We start from the raw sequence: 13,890 nt of genomic DNA, 5'->3' as shown, positions 1-13,890 counted from the left end.
AGCACAGGCAAGGAACCTGTTGGAGCAGGGCCAGAGGAGGCCACAGCAGTGCTGGCAGGGCTGGAAGCCCTCTGCTGGGAGGCCAGGCTGGGAGAGTTGGGCTTGGTCAGCCTGGAGAAGAGAAGGCTCCAGGGAGACCTTGTGGTGGCCTTTGAGTGCTTCAAGGGGGATCAGAGAGCTGGGGGCAGTCTCTGAGCAGGGCCTGATGGGACAGGACAAGGGGGAATGGTTTGAAATGCAAGAGGGAGACTCAGAGAGAAGGAAGAAATGTTTGCCCCTGAGGGTGGTGAGAGCCTGGCCCAGGCTGCCCAGAGAGGTAGTAGATGCTCCATCCCTGGCACCACTGCAGGGCAGGTCGTCTGGGGCTCTGAGCAACCTGCTCTAGCTGCAGCTGTCCCTGCTGGCTGCAGGGGCTTGGACTGGATGAGCTTTAAAGGTCTCTTCCAACCTAAAGCATTCCATGATGCTATGATTCTCTCTCCCTATAGCAAGAGTATGAGGAAACAAGGCACAGAGATGGCACTGGAGAAGAGAAGGCTGAGAGGAAATCTGATCACAACTTACAAATCACTACAGGGTGGGTGTTCAAGAACAAGGGACCAGGCTGGGATGAGAAGCAGCAGATATGAACTGGAACCCAGGAGAAACTTCTTGGGGTGTGAGGCTGCTGGAGGCCTGGAGCAGGCTGCCCAGAGAGGTTGTGGAGTCTCCTCCTCTGGAGGGCTTCCAAGCCCACCTGGCTGTGTTTCTGTGTGACCTGCCCTGGGTGACCCTGCCCTGGCAGGTGGCTGGACTCAACCTTCAGAGGTCCCTTCAACCCCTACCATTCTGTGGTGCTGTGATGTCCAGGCTCATACAGGAAAACAAAGCAGAGGCAGAAGCAAGCAGCAACCACCTGCACTGACTCCAGAACTAACTCTCTTGCTTTAGGTTTCTACCCATCAATAACCACTGGAGGCATCAAAAGTAAAAGCAGCACAAAGTAATCTCATTTCCTCTGTCTCTCCACTGGATCTAGTGGCAGTAAGTATTTCTGTACTATAAAAAGCAATTTCTCTGCTATAAATAAGAAGAGAAAGCCTCTCCCTTGTCAAGACACTGAGGACACATTCAGAAGATGTCATCTGCTTTATCTGCTGCCTGAGGACACAATGTGCTGGAATTCCCAGAGCTCACTAGGACACCATCAGGTGTCATTGAGCAGGTAAGAGATGGCCCTGCTCCTTGGCCAGCAAACAAAACTGCTCTCAGCAGAGCTGTTGAGTGGGCAGCACTCACCTTTGTGCTGGGGACAGCCACAGGGATGGCAGAAACACTTCAAAAGCCAACATGTGGCAACCATTCCCACCAGGGCTGGGTGCAGTCCCTGTCCTACAAAGAGTCCTTGTTCCCAAGCTCTTGGTTCCCCACCAAGGGTGACCAGCACAGCATCAACCTGGTATGACACCAACACCAAAGCCCAGCATGTAAATCAGGTTTGAGTTCCCTAGCCACAAAGAGAACCATCAAAAGGCTCTCAATAAAGGGCCCTGACACCCAAATCTGTATTTTGAGTGGGAGAAGCGAAGGGAGGGAAGAAACAAAATCCCTACCAGAGCATTAGCTTCTCATTGCAGGACTGTTAAAACACAGGGGCAGGTTTGCTGGGGGTAGAAAACATCCAGGGAGGCCTCAGAGCAGACTTCTAGTACCTGAAGCGGCTCCAGGAGAGCTGGGGAGGGACTTTGGACGAGGGCTGGGGGTGACAGGATGAGGCACACTGACATTGAGCTGGGAGAGGGGAGATTGAGACTGGAGATGAGGAAGAAATTCTTTGCAGTCAGGGTGGTGAAGACTCTGGCACAGGCTGCCCAGGGAGGCTGTGGATGTCCCTGGCCTGGAGGTGCTCAAGGCCAGGCCGGATGAGACCTTGAGCAGCCTGGGCTGGTGGGAGGGGTCCCTGCCCATGGCAGGGGGGTTGGAACTGGATGACCTTTAAGGTCCCTTCCAACCCAACCCATTCCATGACTCTGTGATTCCCCCCCTGGAAAGAACCTTGCTGGTGATCCCCAGTGGGCACAAACAGGCAGCTCTGCAGAGCCCTGCTTTAATATCTGCCTTCATTCTGGTGCAGACAGCTCAGGCCAGAAATGACCAATTTTTTTGTCACTCACCCATAACAAACTGGACTTTGGGGATACCAAAATGTTTGCTGCAGAGAGCAAATCCTGCACAATAATGATGGCATTGAAGGCAGCTGCTGACAGAGCCAACCTGGATACTGCAGGCAGGCTGTGCAGTGAAAATGTTGAATAATTCAGCAATCAGAGCAAGGGTTGAACAAGGCCCTGTTTGATGCAGAGCCTGCAACTGTCAGCTCTCCCCAGCAGAAGAATAACAGCTTTCTGCCAGCCCTGCTGGAAAGCATTTGGTGCATGAGCCTTGCTCTATGACTCCTTTGTGCCACTGCTGCCAGCAGAGGCCTGCACAAATTCTTCCCTCGTTAGACATCATCTGGACAATCTCTGTCCCACTCTAACCTCTCCCTGCAGAGTTGGAAGGGCAAGAATGAGAGGGCAAAACCCCCTGGAACACAGAATACAGAATGCACCAGGTTGGAAAAGACCTTTGAGATCATCCAGTCCAACCTCACCCAGCACTAAACCATGGCACTGAGTGCCTCATCCAGGCTCTTTTTAAACACCTCCAATGATGATGACTCCACCACCTCCCTGGGCAGCCCTCCAGACTCTGAGCTGTGCACAGAGAATCCTGGAATGGGTTGGGTTGGAAGGGACCTCCAAAGGTCATTTGGTCCAACCCCTCTGCAGTCAGCAGGGACATCCTCCACTAGAGCAGGCTGCTCACAGCCTTGTCCAGCCTGAGCTTGAAGATCTCCAGGGATCATGGGTTAAAAATGAGCAGGAGGGAGTAGTGAGCAGAGGAAGCAGCTTGCCCTCTCCCCTTCAGATAAAGCCATTTGTCAGGGATAAAGCCTCTAAGGACACCACCTAATTGCTTGATAACAGGATTGGATGTTAGGAAATTAGATTGGATGTTAGGAAAATGTTGTTCATTATGAGGGTGGTGAGAGACTGGCACCGGGAGGTGGTGGAAGCCTCCTGCCTGGAGGTGTTTGCAGCCAGGCTGGAGGTGGCTGTGAGCAACCTGCTGTGGTGTGAGGTGTCCCTGCCCATGGCAGGGGGTTGGGGCTGGCTGAGCCCTGAGCTCCCTTCCAGCTCTGACAGTTCTGTGGTTCTGTGGAAAGGGAATATTGTCAATTTTTACCTCCCATTAACCCTGTTCCAAGTAGGAATGGTGGAAAAAAAGGGAATATACTCCATTTTTACATCCCATTAACACTGTTCCAAGAAGGAATGAGGAGACAAAAAAAGGAATATAGTCAATTTTTACCTCCTATCAATCTTGCTCTAAGTAGGAACGAGGGAATACAAGGGAATATACTCAATTTTTACCTCCCATTAACACTGTTCCAGGTAGGAATAACAGAAGAGAAGGGAATACACTCCTGAAATTCAAAGCAATCCCAGGTGCTGTCCTGAGGTTTGTAAGCCAAGCACCACCTCATGGCAATGCAACCAGCACAGCCAGCTCTACAAAGGGCCAGCTGCTGTTTGCTTTCCAAAGCAATCCCAGCAGTGAGCTCCTTTCTTACACCCCAACAGAGAGGCTGCAGGTGGACACCAGCTGGGAAGGACATGGATCTGTTGGAAATGGTCTACCATGACCAAAGGGCTGCAGAACCTCCCCTGTGGGGGCAGGCTGGGAGAGTTGGGGCTGCTGAGCCTGGAGATGAGAAGGCTCCAGGGAGACCTTAGAGCAGCCTTGCAGTATCTGAAGGGAGCTACAGGAGAGCTGGGGAGGGACTTTTGGCAAGAGCTGGGAGTGCCAGGACAAGGGGAATGGATTAGAACTAGAGCAGGGTAGGTTTAGCTGGACATTGTGAAGAGCTTTTTGACTACAAAGGTGGTGGAACACCAGAATAGATTGCCCAGAGAAGCTGTGGACACCTCATCCCTGGAGGTGTTCAGGGCCAGGCTGGATGAGGCCTTGAGCAACCTGGGCTGGTGGGAGGGGTCCCTGCCTGTGGAAGGGGGTGGGAACTAGAAGATATCTGAAGTCCCTTCCAACTCAAGCCATTCTATGAATTCTGGGCTCCTCAGTTTCAGAAGGCCATTGAGAGACTTGAAGGTGTCCAGAGAAGGGCAAGGAGGCTGGGGAGGGGTCTGGAGCACAGCCCTGGCAGGAGAGGCTGAGGGAGCTGGGCTTGCTTAGCCTGCAGAAGAGGAGGCTCAGGGGAGACCTTCTTGCTCTCTGCAACTCCCTGCAGGGAGGTTGGAGCCAGCTGGGGGTTGGGCTCTTCTCCCAGGCAAGCAGCCCCAGAACAAGAGGACACAGTCTCCAGCTGTGCCAGGGGAGGTTTAGGCTGCAGGTGAGGAGAAAGTTCTTCTCAGAAAGAACTGCAGTGCTGTCCAGGGAAGTGGTGGGAGTCCCCATCCCTGGAGGTGTTCAAGAAGTGATTGGATGTGGCACTTGGAGCCATGGTTTAGCTGTCAGGAAGTGTTAGGTAATAGGTTGGACTTTCCAACCTGGCTGATTCTGTGATTCTATGCATGCTGGCAGCAGCTCCCCCCTGCCACCAGCAGCCTGTCACACAGCACTAAAAATTGCCTTTGCTTTTCTTTGTTTCTTTCTTTTTTTACAGCAATTGAGAAATCCCCACTGGGACCTTGGAAGATTTGCCTGTAAACAGCTGCTGAGAAAATCTGTCTGGTTTTAGACATTGCTATGGCAGCACTTCTGTGACAAAGGAAAAGTTGAGAGCATTGCAGCTGATAACACCAGGGGCAGACTCCTCATCTGATACCTGCCTGGGGACTTTGGGCCTTACCTGAGCCAGGCAGAGATTTGCTGCCTCTGCAGTTTGGCTGAGAACTGGGTGGTAGGGGAGGGGACCCAAAAGAGTAAGATGATGATTCCATCAGCTGCACTCCAAGCTCCCCAGCATGGTTTGTGTTTCACTTGGCACTGAGCACAGGAGGATGCTCGTAGGGCTGCAGCGGGCAGGGCAGCAAGGTGAGGAGACATTCCAAACCTGCCTGGGCATTGTGATCCTGGGCAACCTGCTGTGGTGTCCTGCTTGAGCAGGGAGGTTGGACCTGATGGGATCCAGAGATCCCTTCCAACCCACACCATGCTGGGATTTCCATAAGGGTTTGTAGTGACAGGCAGAGGGACTATGGCTTTGAGCTGGGAGAGGGCAGATTGAGACTGGAGATGAGGAAGAAATTCTTTCCAGTGAGGCTGGGGAGACTCTGGCACAGGTTGCCCAGGGAGGCTGTGGATCCTCCTCCCTGGAGTTCTTCAAGGCCAGACTGGAGGCCTTGAGCAAGCTGGGCTGGAGGAAGGGATCCCTGCCCATGGCAGGGAAGTTGGAACTGGATGACCTTAAGGTCCCTTCCAACCCAAGCCGTTCTATGACTCTGTCTCATGTCAAATGCACTGTAGAGGGACACTCCTGCTCTCAGCACTCACATCTAAGCACAGTGGCTGCTACTTGCAGCTGCTGGCTGCTCTCACCACCTTCAGCTGGCACTAACAGCTTGCTCTGAGAGCTGTCCCCAAAGGTACAACAAGGCTCACACGACACAGAACACAAACAGCCCCCACAGATGGCCTGAGGCTACTCCACAAAGGGAAATTAGGAACCCAGCAAAGCTGCAGGTTGAAAGAAACCAAACCGTTCAGACCCTTCACTGTGCTCCCGCTGCGCTCGGGCGTGCGAGCGGGAGAGCCGCAGCACTCCCAGGCATGGGGCTCTGCAGCACACACTGCAGCCAAAGATGCTCACAGACTCCTAGAATGGCTTCAGCTGGGTGGGATCCCAGAGATACCTACTTCAACTTCAACCTCCCTGCCATGGGCAGGAACACCTCTCAATTAGCCTTGGCAACCAAACTGTTTGGGTTGGAAAAGAACTCTGAGGTCATCCAACCTGCGACCCAACCCCACCATGGGCACACATTCCTTGAACACCTCCAGGGACAGGGACTCCACCACCTCCCAAGGCAGCCTGTTCCAATCCCTGGCAATTCTTGCACTCCAAACTAACCCTCCCCTGGCACAATTTCAGGCCAGTTCTTCTCCTTCTATCACCTGAGAGTAGGGAGAAGATACCAACCCCCACTGCAACATTCCATTTGGCTCCAATTCCACACTCAAAAATTCTCCTCCCTTGAATCACACAACTGCTGAGGCTGCAAGACACCTTGGAGGTCACCCAGCCCAGCTGCTCACCCAGAGCTCACAGTCCCCCCACTGCTGCTGAGCCACTGCCACTGAACCACAGCCCTCAGCACCACACCCACACAGCTTTGAAATACCTCTAGGGATGGAGACTCCACCACCTCCCTGGGCAGCCTCTTCCAGGCCTTGACATCCCTTGCAGGGAAGAAATTGTTCCTAATGTCCAACCTTGGCACAACTTGAGGCCAGTTCCTCTTGTCCTCTCACTTGCTGCATGTGAGAAGAGCCCAACCCCCACCTGGCTCCAGCCTCCTCTCAGGGAGCTGCAGAGAGCAATGAGGTCTCCCTCAGCCTCCTCTTCTCCACACCAAACACCCCCAGGTCCTTCAGCTGCTCCTCCCCAGCCCTGTTCTCCAGACCCTTCCCCAGCTTCATTGCCCTTCTCTGGCCCTGTTCCAGCTCCTCAATGTCCTTCTGGGAGTGAGGAGCCCAAAACTGAACCCAGCTCTCAAGCTGTGGCCTCCCCAGTGCCCAGTACAGGGCACTATCCCTGCCCTGCTCCTGCTGGCCACACCACTGCTGACCCAGGCCGGGCTGCTGGGGGCCTTCTTGGCCAGCTGCTGGCTCATCTTCAGGCAGCCATCAATCAACACCCCCAAGCAGCTCTCCAACCACTCTGCTCCATGCCTGTAACGCTGCCTGGGATTGTGGTGGCCCAGGTCCAGCACTCAACACCTGACTGCACTGACTCTCATCCCATTGGCATCGCCCTGCCCAGAACTCCCTGCAGAGTCTTCCTGCCCTCCTCACCTGCTCACTCTGCTTGGGGTCTCCAAACTTACTGGGGCTGCACTCAACCCCCTCACATCCATGGTGGAGTCCCCATCCCTGGAGGTGTTTAGGAAGAGCCTGGTGTGGCCTCCCCAGTGCTGAGTCCAGGGGAACAATCCCTGCCCTGCTCCTGCTGGCCACAGCTGATGTGCAAGCAGGGAAAGACCGAAGAGGTTAAGAGCTGTAAGCAAAGCCTTCCCTGCTGTGCTCTGCTCCCTGGAGCAGCAGTGGCAGCACACAGAGGCAGGTGGCTGCCTGTTTACAGCTAAGCCTGAGCTGAACAGAATTCATTTTAAACAGGCAGAGGGACAAGGTGGTGATGGAAGGTGGTGTCTGGAGAAGAACAACAAAAGGGGGTGGGCAGAGAGGAGGGAAATCACACAAGTGTGGCACCTAAACGTAGGAAGAAGTGACAAAGGTGTTCCCAGCACAAATCCAAGGGATGCCACAGAATGCCAGGAGCTTGTAGGGACCTCGAAAGCTCATCCAGCCAGAGCAGGATCACCCAGGGCAGGCCACACAGGAACACATCCAGGTGGGTCTTGAATATCTGCAGGGAGGGAGACTCCACAGCCCCCCTGGGCAGCCTGTGCCAGTGTTCAGGGATCAGGAGGTCAAACCTGCAGATGGGTGGCAGGGAAATGCCACTCCTCAGAGCAGCTCTGCCCTGGACAGCCCTTGGCCAGGACATCTCAGGGAGGGGAGCAGAAGCAGCAGCCTGTGTGGTTTCTCTTGGAGCTGTGATTTGGGGCTGGTTGGGGTTGGTGTTGGCAGAGTATCAGCAGCTCTTCATTCCCCTCACTTTCTCCTGTGGAGACCTGGAGGCAGGTGGGGACACCCCCCAGCAGCCCTCCAGCTGCCAGAACGCAAAGCAATGCGAAGTGCTGCTCCAAAAGCCACAGGAAGCACAGAGATGGCTCACAAGTCTCAGATCTTTCACCCTAAAATCAGCTGCAGAGCTTGCAAAAGGCACAGGAAGAGGCTCAGGGCATCCCTTCCTGTCCCTAATGCCAACGTGCTCCATTGCCAGGGCAAAGCACTGTCACCAGCAGGGTGCCGGTGCTGCTGTCCTCCATCCTAGAGTGAAGGAAACTTAAGCTCCAGGTTTTGAAACAGAGGGGGAACAACAAGGGTCTTGATAACCAGGGAGCTTCAGACTGCACCCTCCTGGAACTGTCTGCACCCTGTCTCCACACTTGACAGTGGAAAGGAACAGCAGGTCGGGAGAGGATAGCAGAGAGATGTAGCTCATGGACAGCCGGCCTGCAGACATGGAGTCAGAGAGTCATGGCAGGGGTTGGGTTTGAAGGGACCTTCAAGATCATCCAGATCCAACCCCCACCGTGGGCAGGGACACCTCCCACCAGCCCAGGCTGCTCAAGGCCTCATCCAGCCTGGCCCTGAACACCTCCAGGGAGGGGACACCCATGACCTCACTGGGCAACCTGTGCCAGTGTCTCCCCACCCTCATCTTCTGTCTCAATCTCCCCACTTCCAGCTCAAAGCTATCCCCCCTCATCCCGTCACTCCCAGTCCTTGTCAAAAGTCCCTCCCCAGCTCTCCTGGAGCCCCTTCCGGTACTGCAAGGCAGCTGTAAGGTCTCCCTGCATCCTTCTCTTCTCCAGGCTGAACAGCCCCAACTCTCCCAGCCTGTCCCCATAGAGGAGGTTCTCCAGCCCCGTGATCACCTTCATGGCTCACTTGGTTGCTTCCCAGGGCAAAGCCCATCCCAAATGACTTTAATCATTTGCTAACTGCAGATTAAATCAGCTCAGCTCACTCTACCTGATGGGAAAACAGAATGAAACCAAACTTGCTGGCTCTGCAGAATGAAGCTATTCACTTCTCCTCAGCTGAGGAGACCACCAGCAGTGGCCACTGCTCCAACTGATTCCCAGGCTTCTGCTGGAGGCTGAAGCTGACCCAAGCCCTCAAACTCATCACATAGATAGTTTTTATCTACAACTGCCGAAGAACTCTTTCAAAACAGGAAATAAATCCCCCCAAATCCATCACTTTCATGAGTCAAAGCACTTCTTAGCTGAAGAGAACTGTAGTGACAGGACAAGGGGCAATGGCTTGAAGCTTGAGGAGGGGAGATTGCGACTGGAGATGAGGAAGAAATTCCTGGCAGTGAGGGTGGGGAGACTCTGGCACAGGTTGCCCATGGAGATTGTAGCCACTGCTGTGGCCTCCTCTGGCCCTGCTCCACCAGGCCCCTGCCTGTGCTGAGGGCTCCAGAGCTGCCCCAGCACTGCAGGGGGGTCTGAGCAGAGAACAGAATCCCCTCCCTGCCCCTGCTGCCCACACTGCTGGGGATCAGCCCAGGGCAGGGCTGGCTCTGGGCTGGCAGCACTTAGAGCTGGCTCATGTCCAGCTTTGCACTCCCAGACCCCCAAGTCCTTCTCAAACAACAACTCCTGGCACAGTTGCTCCACCTTGCAGTCTGTCTTTACAGAGCTAGGTGAAGCCCAACACTGCATCTCCAAACAGCTGCTGCTGCAACTGAGAATTCTCTGTGATTGGCAATGGCTTTGAGCTGGAGGAGGGCAGACTGAGACTGGAGGTGAGGAGGAAATTCTTTGCAGTCAGAGTGGGGAGACTCTGGCACAGGCTGCCCAGGGAGGCTGTGGATGTCCCCTGTCTGGAGGTGTTGAAGGCCAGGCTGGATGAGGCCTTGAGCTGCCTGGGCTGGTGGGAGGTATCCCTGCCCATGGCAGGGGGCTGGAGCTGGCTGATGTTGAAGGTCCCTTCCAACCCAACCCATTCTGTGATTCTGTGAATCCGTGCAGCCCTCAAGCCGCCTCTGTCTGCCCCAGCTTCCAAGCACAATGGCATGGCTGAAGCTGCTGCTCACATCACCTGCAGACAGACTTAAAGGAACCAGAATGGACTTTGGCAACCCAGAAGGCAAACTGCATTCTGGGCTGCATCAAAAGCAGCATGGCTAGGAGGCCCAGAGAGGTGATTCTGTCCCTCAACTCTGCTCTGCTGAGACCCCAACTGGAGTGCTGTGTGCAGCCTGAGGCCATTCCCTCTTGTTCTGGCACTAATTACCTGGGAGAAGAGACCAGCAGCAGCCTCTCCACAACCTCCTTGCAGGTAGCTGTAGGCAGCCATGAGGCCTCCCCTCAGCCTCCTCTGTTTCACACCAACCATCCCCAGCTCCTTCAGCTGCTCTCCAGCAGATTTCTTCTCCAGGCCCTTCCCAGCTTCCTTGCCCTCCTCTGCCCTGGCTCCAGCACCTCCACAGCTCTCTTGGACTGAGGTGCCCAGAGCTGAATGCAGTGCTCCAGGTGTGGCCTCCCCAGAGCTGAGCCCCAGGGGACAATCCCCTCCCTGCTGCTGGACTCAGCATTGCTGATCCCAGCCAGGATCTATTCTGGAGCTCATTTCTTTGTCTAGAAAGACTGAAAGCTGTTGGGGTTGTGCTGGCTGTGCTGGGAGCTGCTCTCCAGCTGAGGGTGAAGATCCCTGCTCAGTGATGACCACAGAACCATCCTCCTGACACCCACCCTTCAGGGACTGCCAAGCATTGGGAAGAGTCCTAGAATGGGTTGGGTTGGAAGGGACCTTCAACATCAGCCAGCTCCAAGCCTCCTGCCATGGGCAGGGACACCTCCCACCAGCCCAGGCTGCTCAAGGCCTCATCCAGCCTGGCCTCCAACACCTCCAGGCAGGAGGCAGCCACAGCCTCCCTGGGCAGCCTATGCCAGGGGCTTCCCACCCTCACTGCAAAGAATTTCTTCCTCATCTCCAGTCTCAATCTTCCCTCTCCCAGCTCAAAGCCACTGCCCCTCATCCTGGCACTGCAAGCCCTTGTCAAAGTCCCTAAATGCTCTCTAAAGGTCACTGGTAACCCAAGAAAGGCTTCTTGATTTCCATATTCAAACTGGGACATCACCAGCACAGACCAGTTCTAAGAAACACTGGAGTGAAATCAAAGTCTCAATGAATCTGCCAGAAAGCTGCTTGCTGGACATCACTTTTTGAAGCAGGCAGGAGGGTGCAGGCAGGAACACCTCCTCTCACTGCTGCTCCTGTTGCAATTCAGTAGCAGCTTTCAGCAGAGAACCCCAGAGTGGTGCCATAAACTGGCAGCCACCTCCTTGGGGCTTGTGATTCCTTGCCCCCTTTCTATGGTTACCATGCAGCTACCACAGGATCACACAGGATCACAGAAACATTCAGGTTGGAAAAGACCCTCAGGATCACCAAGTCCAACCCAGAGCCCTACTGTACAAAGTTCACCCTTAAACCATATCCCCAGGCACCACATCCAAATGACAGTTCCATGGCTGGTGACTGCATCACCTCCCTGGGCAGCACATTCCAATCCCTGACCACTCTTACTGGGAAAATATTTTTCCTAATGTCCAGTCTAAACCTACCCAGTTGTAGCTTCAGGCCCAGAGAGATGATTCCATCCCTGCACTCTGCTCTGCTGGAGTGCTGTGTGCAGCTTGAGGCCATTCCCTCCTCTTCTGCCACCAATTACCTGGGAGAAGAGACCAGCACCAACCTCTCCACAACCTCCTTTCAGGTAGTTGTAGAGAGCAATGAGGTCTCCCCTCAGCCTCCTCTTTTCCAAACTAAACAGCCCCACAGAACAGAGAGGTTGTGGAGTCTCCTCCTCTGGAGCCTTTCCAGCCCCATCTGGATGTGTTCCTGTGTGACCTGTGCTGGGTTCTCTGCTCCTGCTCTGGCAGGTGGGGATATCCAGAGGTCCCTTCCGACCCCTAATAACCTGGGAGCCTGGGAGCCTCGGTAGATGTGGAGGAGGCTTGGAGGAACCTTGGCTGATGTAGAGAAAGTTTGGAGGAATGAAGGGGTGAGCTCCCAGTGTGGTTTGGGGTGGGTGGGGGTGCCCCTGTGACCTAGGCTAGCACGCACAGGAATGCATTCAGTTGGGTTTTAAATGTGTCCAGAGCAGGAGACTCCACAACCTCTCTGGGCAGCCTGCTCCAGGGCTCTGGGACCTCACAGTGCAGAAGTTCCTCCTCCTGGTGAGGTGGAACCTCCTGTGCTGCAGTTTGTATCCATTGCCCCTTGGCCTATCCCAGGGCACAGTGAGCAGAGCCTCTCCCCTCCCTCCTGACCCTCTTGACATTAACAAATGTTTATAAAGAAGGATTAAATGCCCTCTCAGTCTTCTCTCCTCCAGACTACAAAGCGATCCCGCTCAGGCAGGGCAGCCTGCTGCAGTGCTCCTTCTCATCTTACCTCCAGCACCGGTCCCGCTCCGAGGATAATCTGCTCCACTCCGCTGGCAAAGCCTTTCTGGCTGAGGGCGGTGAGGTGGTGGATGAGGAAGTTGGTGCTCTGGGTCTTGCCCGAGCCGCTCTCGCCGGAGATGACGATGCACTGGTTCCTGCGGCGCTGCAGCATGGCGTGGTACGCCACGTCCGCCACCGCGTAGATGTGGGGCTCCAGCTTGCCCAGCTGGTGGTTGTCGTACATCTTGACGTACTTGGGGTTGTAGATGGGCAGGAACTTGAAGGGGTTGACGACGATGAGGATGCTGCCCACGTAGGTGTAGATCTTCTCCTGCTTGAAGCGGTGGCGGAGGTTCTCCAGCAGCGTTTTCTCGTTGAGGTCGGGCAGGCCGCAGAGGTCGTCGTAGTCCCTGTGGGGAGGCTGGGGCAGGAGGCCTCGCTCCACCATGCGGCGCCGCTCCTCCGTCACGCGCAGCCAGGACTGCAGGCTGCCGTAGTGGATGGAGCCGTCCAGGTTCTTCTCGCGCAGCAGGAAGCGGTAATCCTCGCCGCTGCTGCGGTTCTCCAGGGCCAGGCGGGGCCACAGCATCATGCGCTGCACCGGGCAGTCCGAGGGGTTGAGGATCCATTCCTCCCCCCCGAACTCCTTCACCTCGGCCAGCACGTAGCACTTGGTCTTGTCCAGCCGCAGCCTGTCGATGAGCGCCTCGATGACCTCGGCGGCGGTGGAGCTCTTGCGGGCGGCGACGGGGCAGTATATGGTGCCCTCGGCGATGCTGCCGGGGTAGATGTGCAGCGTGAAGTCGCTGTCCTCCAAGCGTCGCCTGCCTCCCGCATCATTCACGCTCATATTGGAGCCCTTCCCAGCAGTGCCCGCGCTGCATAGGCGGGGCCGGCCCCCAGCCCCTCAGGTCGTCATGCTGGCAGCGCTGCAGAAAGCACAACAAGCACAGGTCAGGGGTTGTATCTCGGGCAGGGGTCCTCCAGGCACCACTGGTGGGCACCGTGACTCACAGAAGGGCTGATGTGGGAAGGAACCTCAGAGATCTACCACAAGCCCCTGACACCACGGGCAGGGACGCCTCTAAGCTAGACTGGGCTGCTCAAGGCCTCATCCAGCCTGGCCTTGAATGCCTCCAGGGCAGCCACAACCAACCTGGGCAACCTGTCCCAGAGTCTCACCACCCTCATGTTGAAGAACTTCTTCCTCAGATCCACGCTAAACCTACTCTCCCTCAGCTTCAAACCATTGCCCCCAAGGTGTGATGGCCATGGTGGGGTTGTGTTGCTGGTTGGGCTGGATGGTCTCAGAGGGCTTTGCCAACCCAAACAATTCTGGGATTCAATAAATCCTGCATCAGGCTGCCCTGCCCCACCGGCCCCAACGCCTGCCTTACTCCTCAGCAGATGCTTACTCTGCCTGAACTTGGTACAACAGCAAACATCTGGCTCCTCTGCCTCCAACAGCTTGAATCCAGCAGAACTCTGAGCCCAGCATGAATCATAGCATGCATGAGGCTGGAAGGGACCTCAGACATCGTCTACTCCAACCACCCCCACACCAGGGGCAGGGACACCTCTCAGCCTGACTTGGTCG

General features: G+C 55.4%; 1 protein-coding gene across 1 annotated transcript in view; it reads right to left on the bottom strand.

Moving 5' to 3' along the window:
- The window catches only part of MYO9A (myosin IXA), a 221,133-nt gene extending 207,914 nt beyond the window's left edge, over positions 1 to 13,219 (bottom strand). The window contains exon 1 of the mRNA XM_054169279.1: positions 12,301 to 13,219. Within this exon, the coding sequence (XP_054025254.1) occupies positions 12,301 to 13,143 (843 nt within the window). The 5' untranslated portion in view covers positions 13,144 to 13,219. The remainder of the gene's footprint in view (positions 1 to 12,300) is intronic.
- Positions 13,220 to 13,890: the final 671 nt, after the last annotated feature.

Source organism: Dryobates pubescens, chromosome 17 (genome assembly GCF_014839835.1).
Source record: "Dryobates pubescens isolate bDryPub1 chromosome 17, bDryPub1.pri, whole genome shotgun sequence".
Taxonomy (NCBI): domain Eukaryota; kingdom Metazoa; phylum Chordata; class Aves; order Piciformes; family Picidae; genus Dryobates; species Dryobates pubescens.
This window is presented reverse-complemented; position numbering and strand designations above follow the sequence as displayed.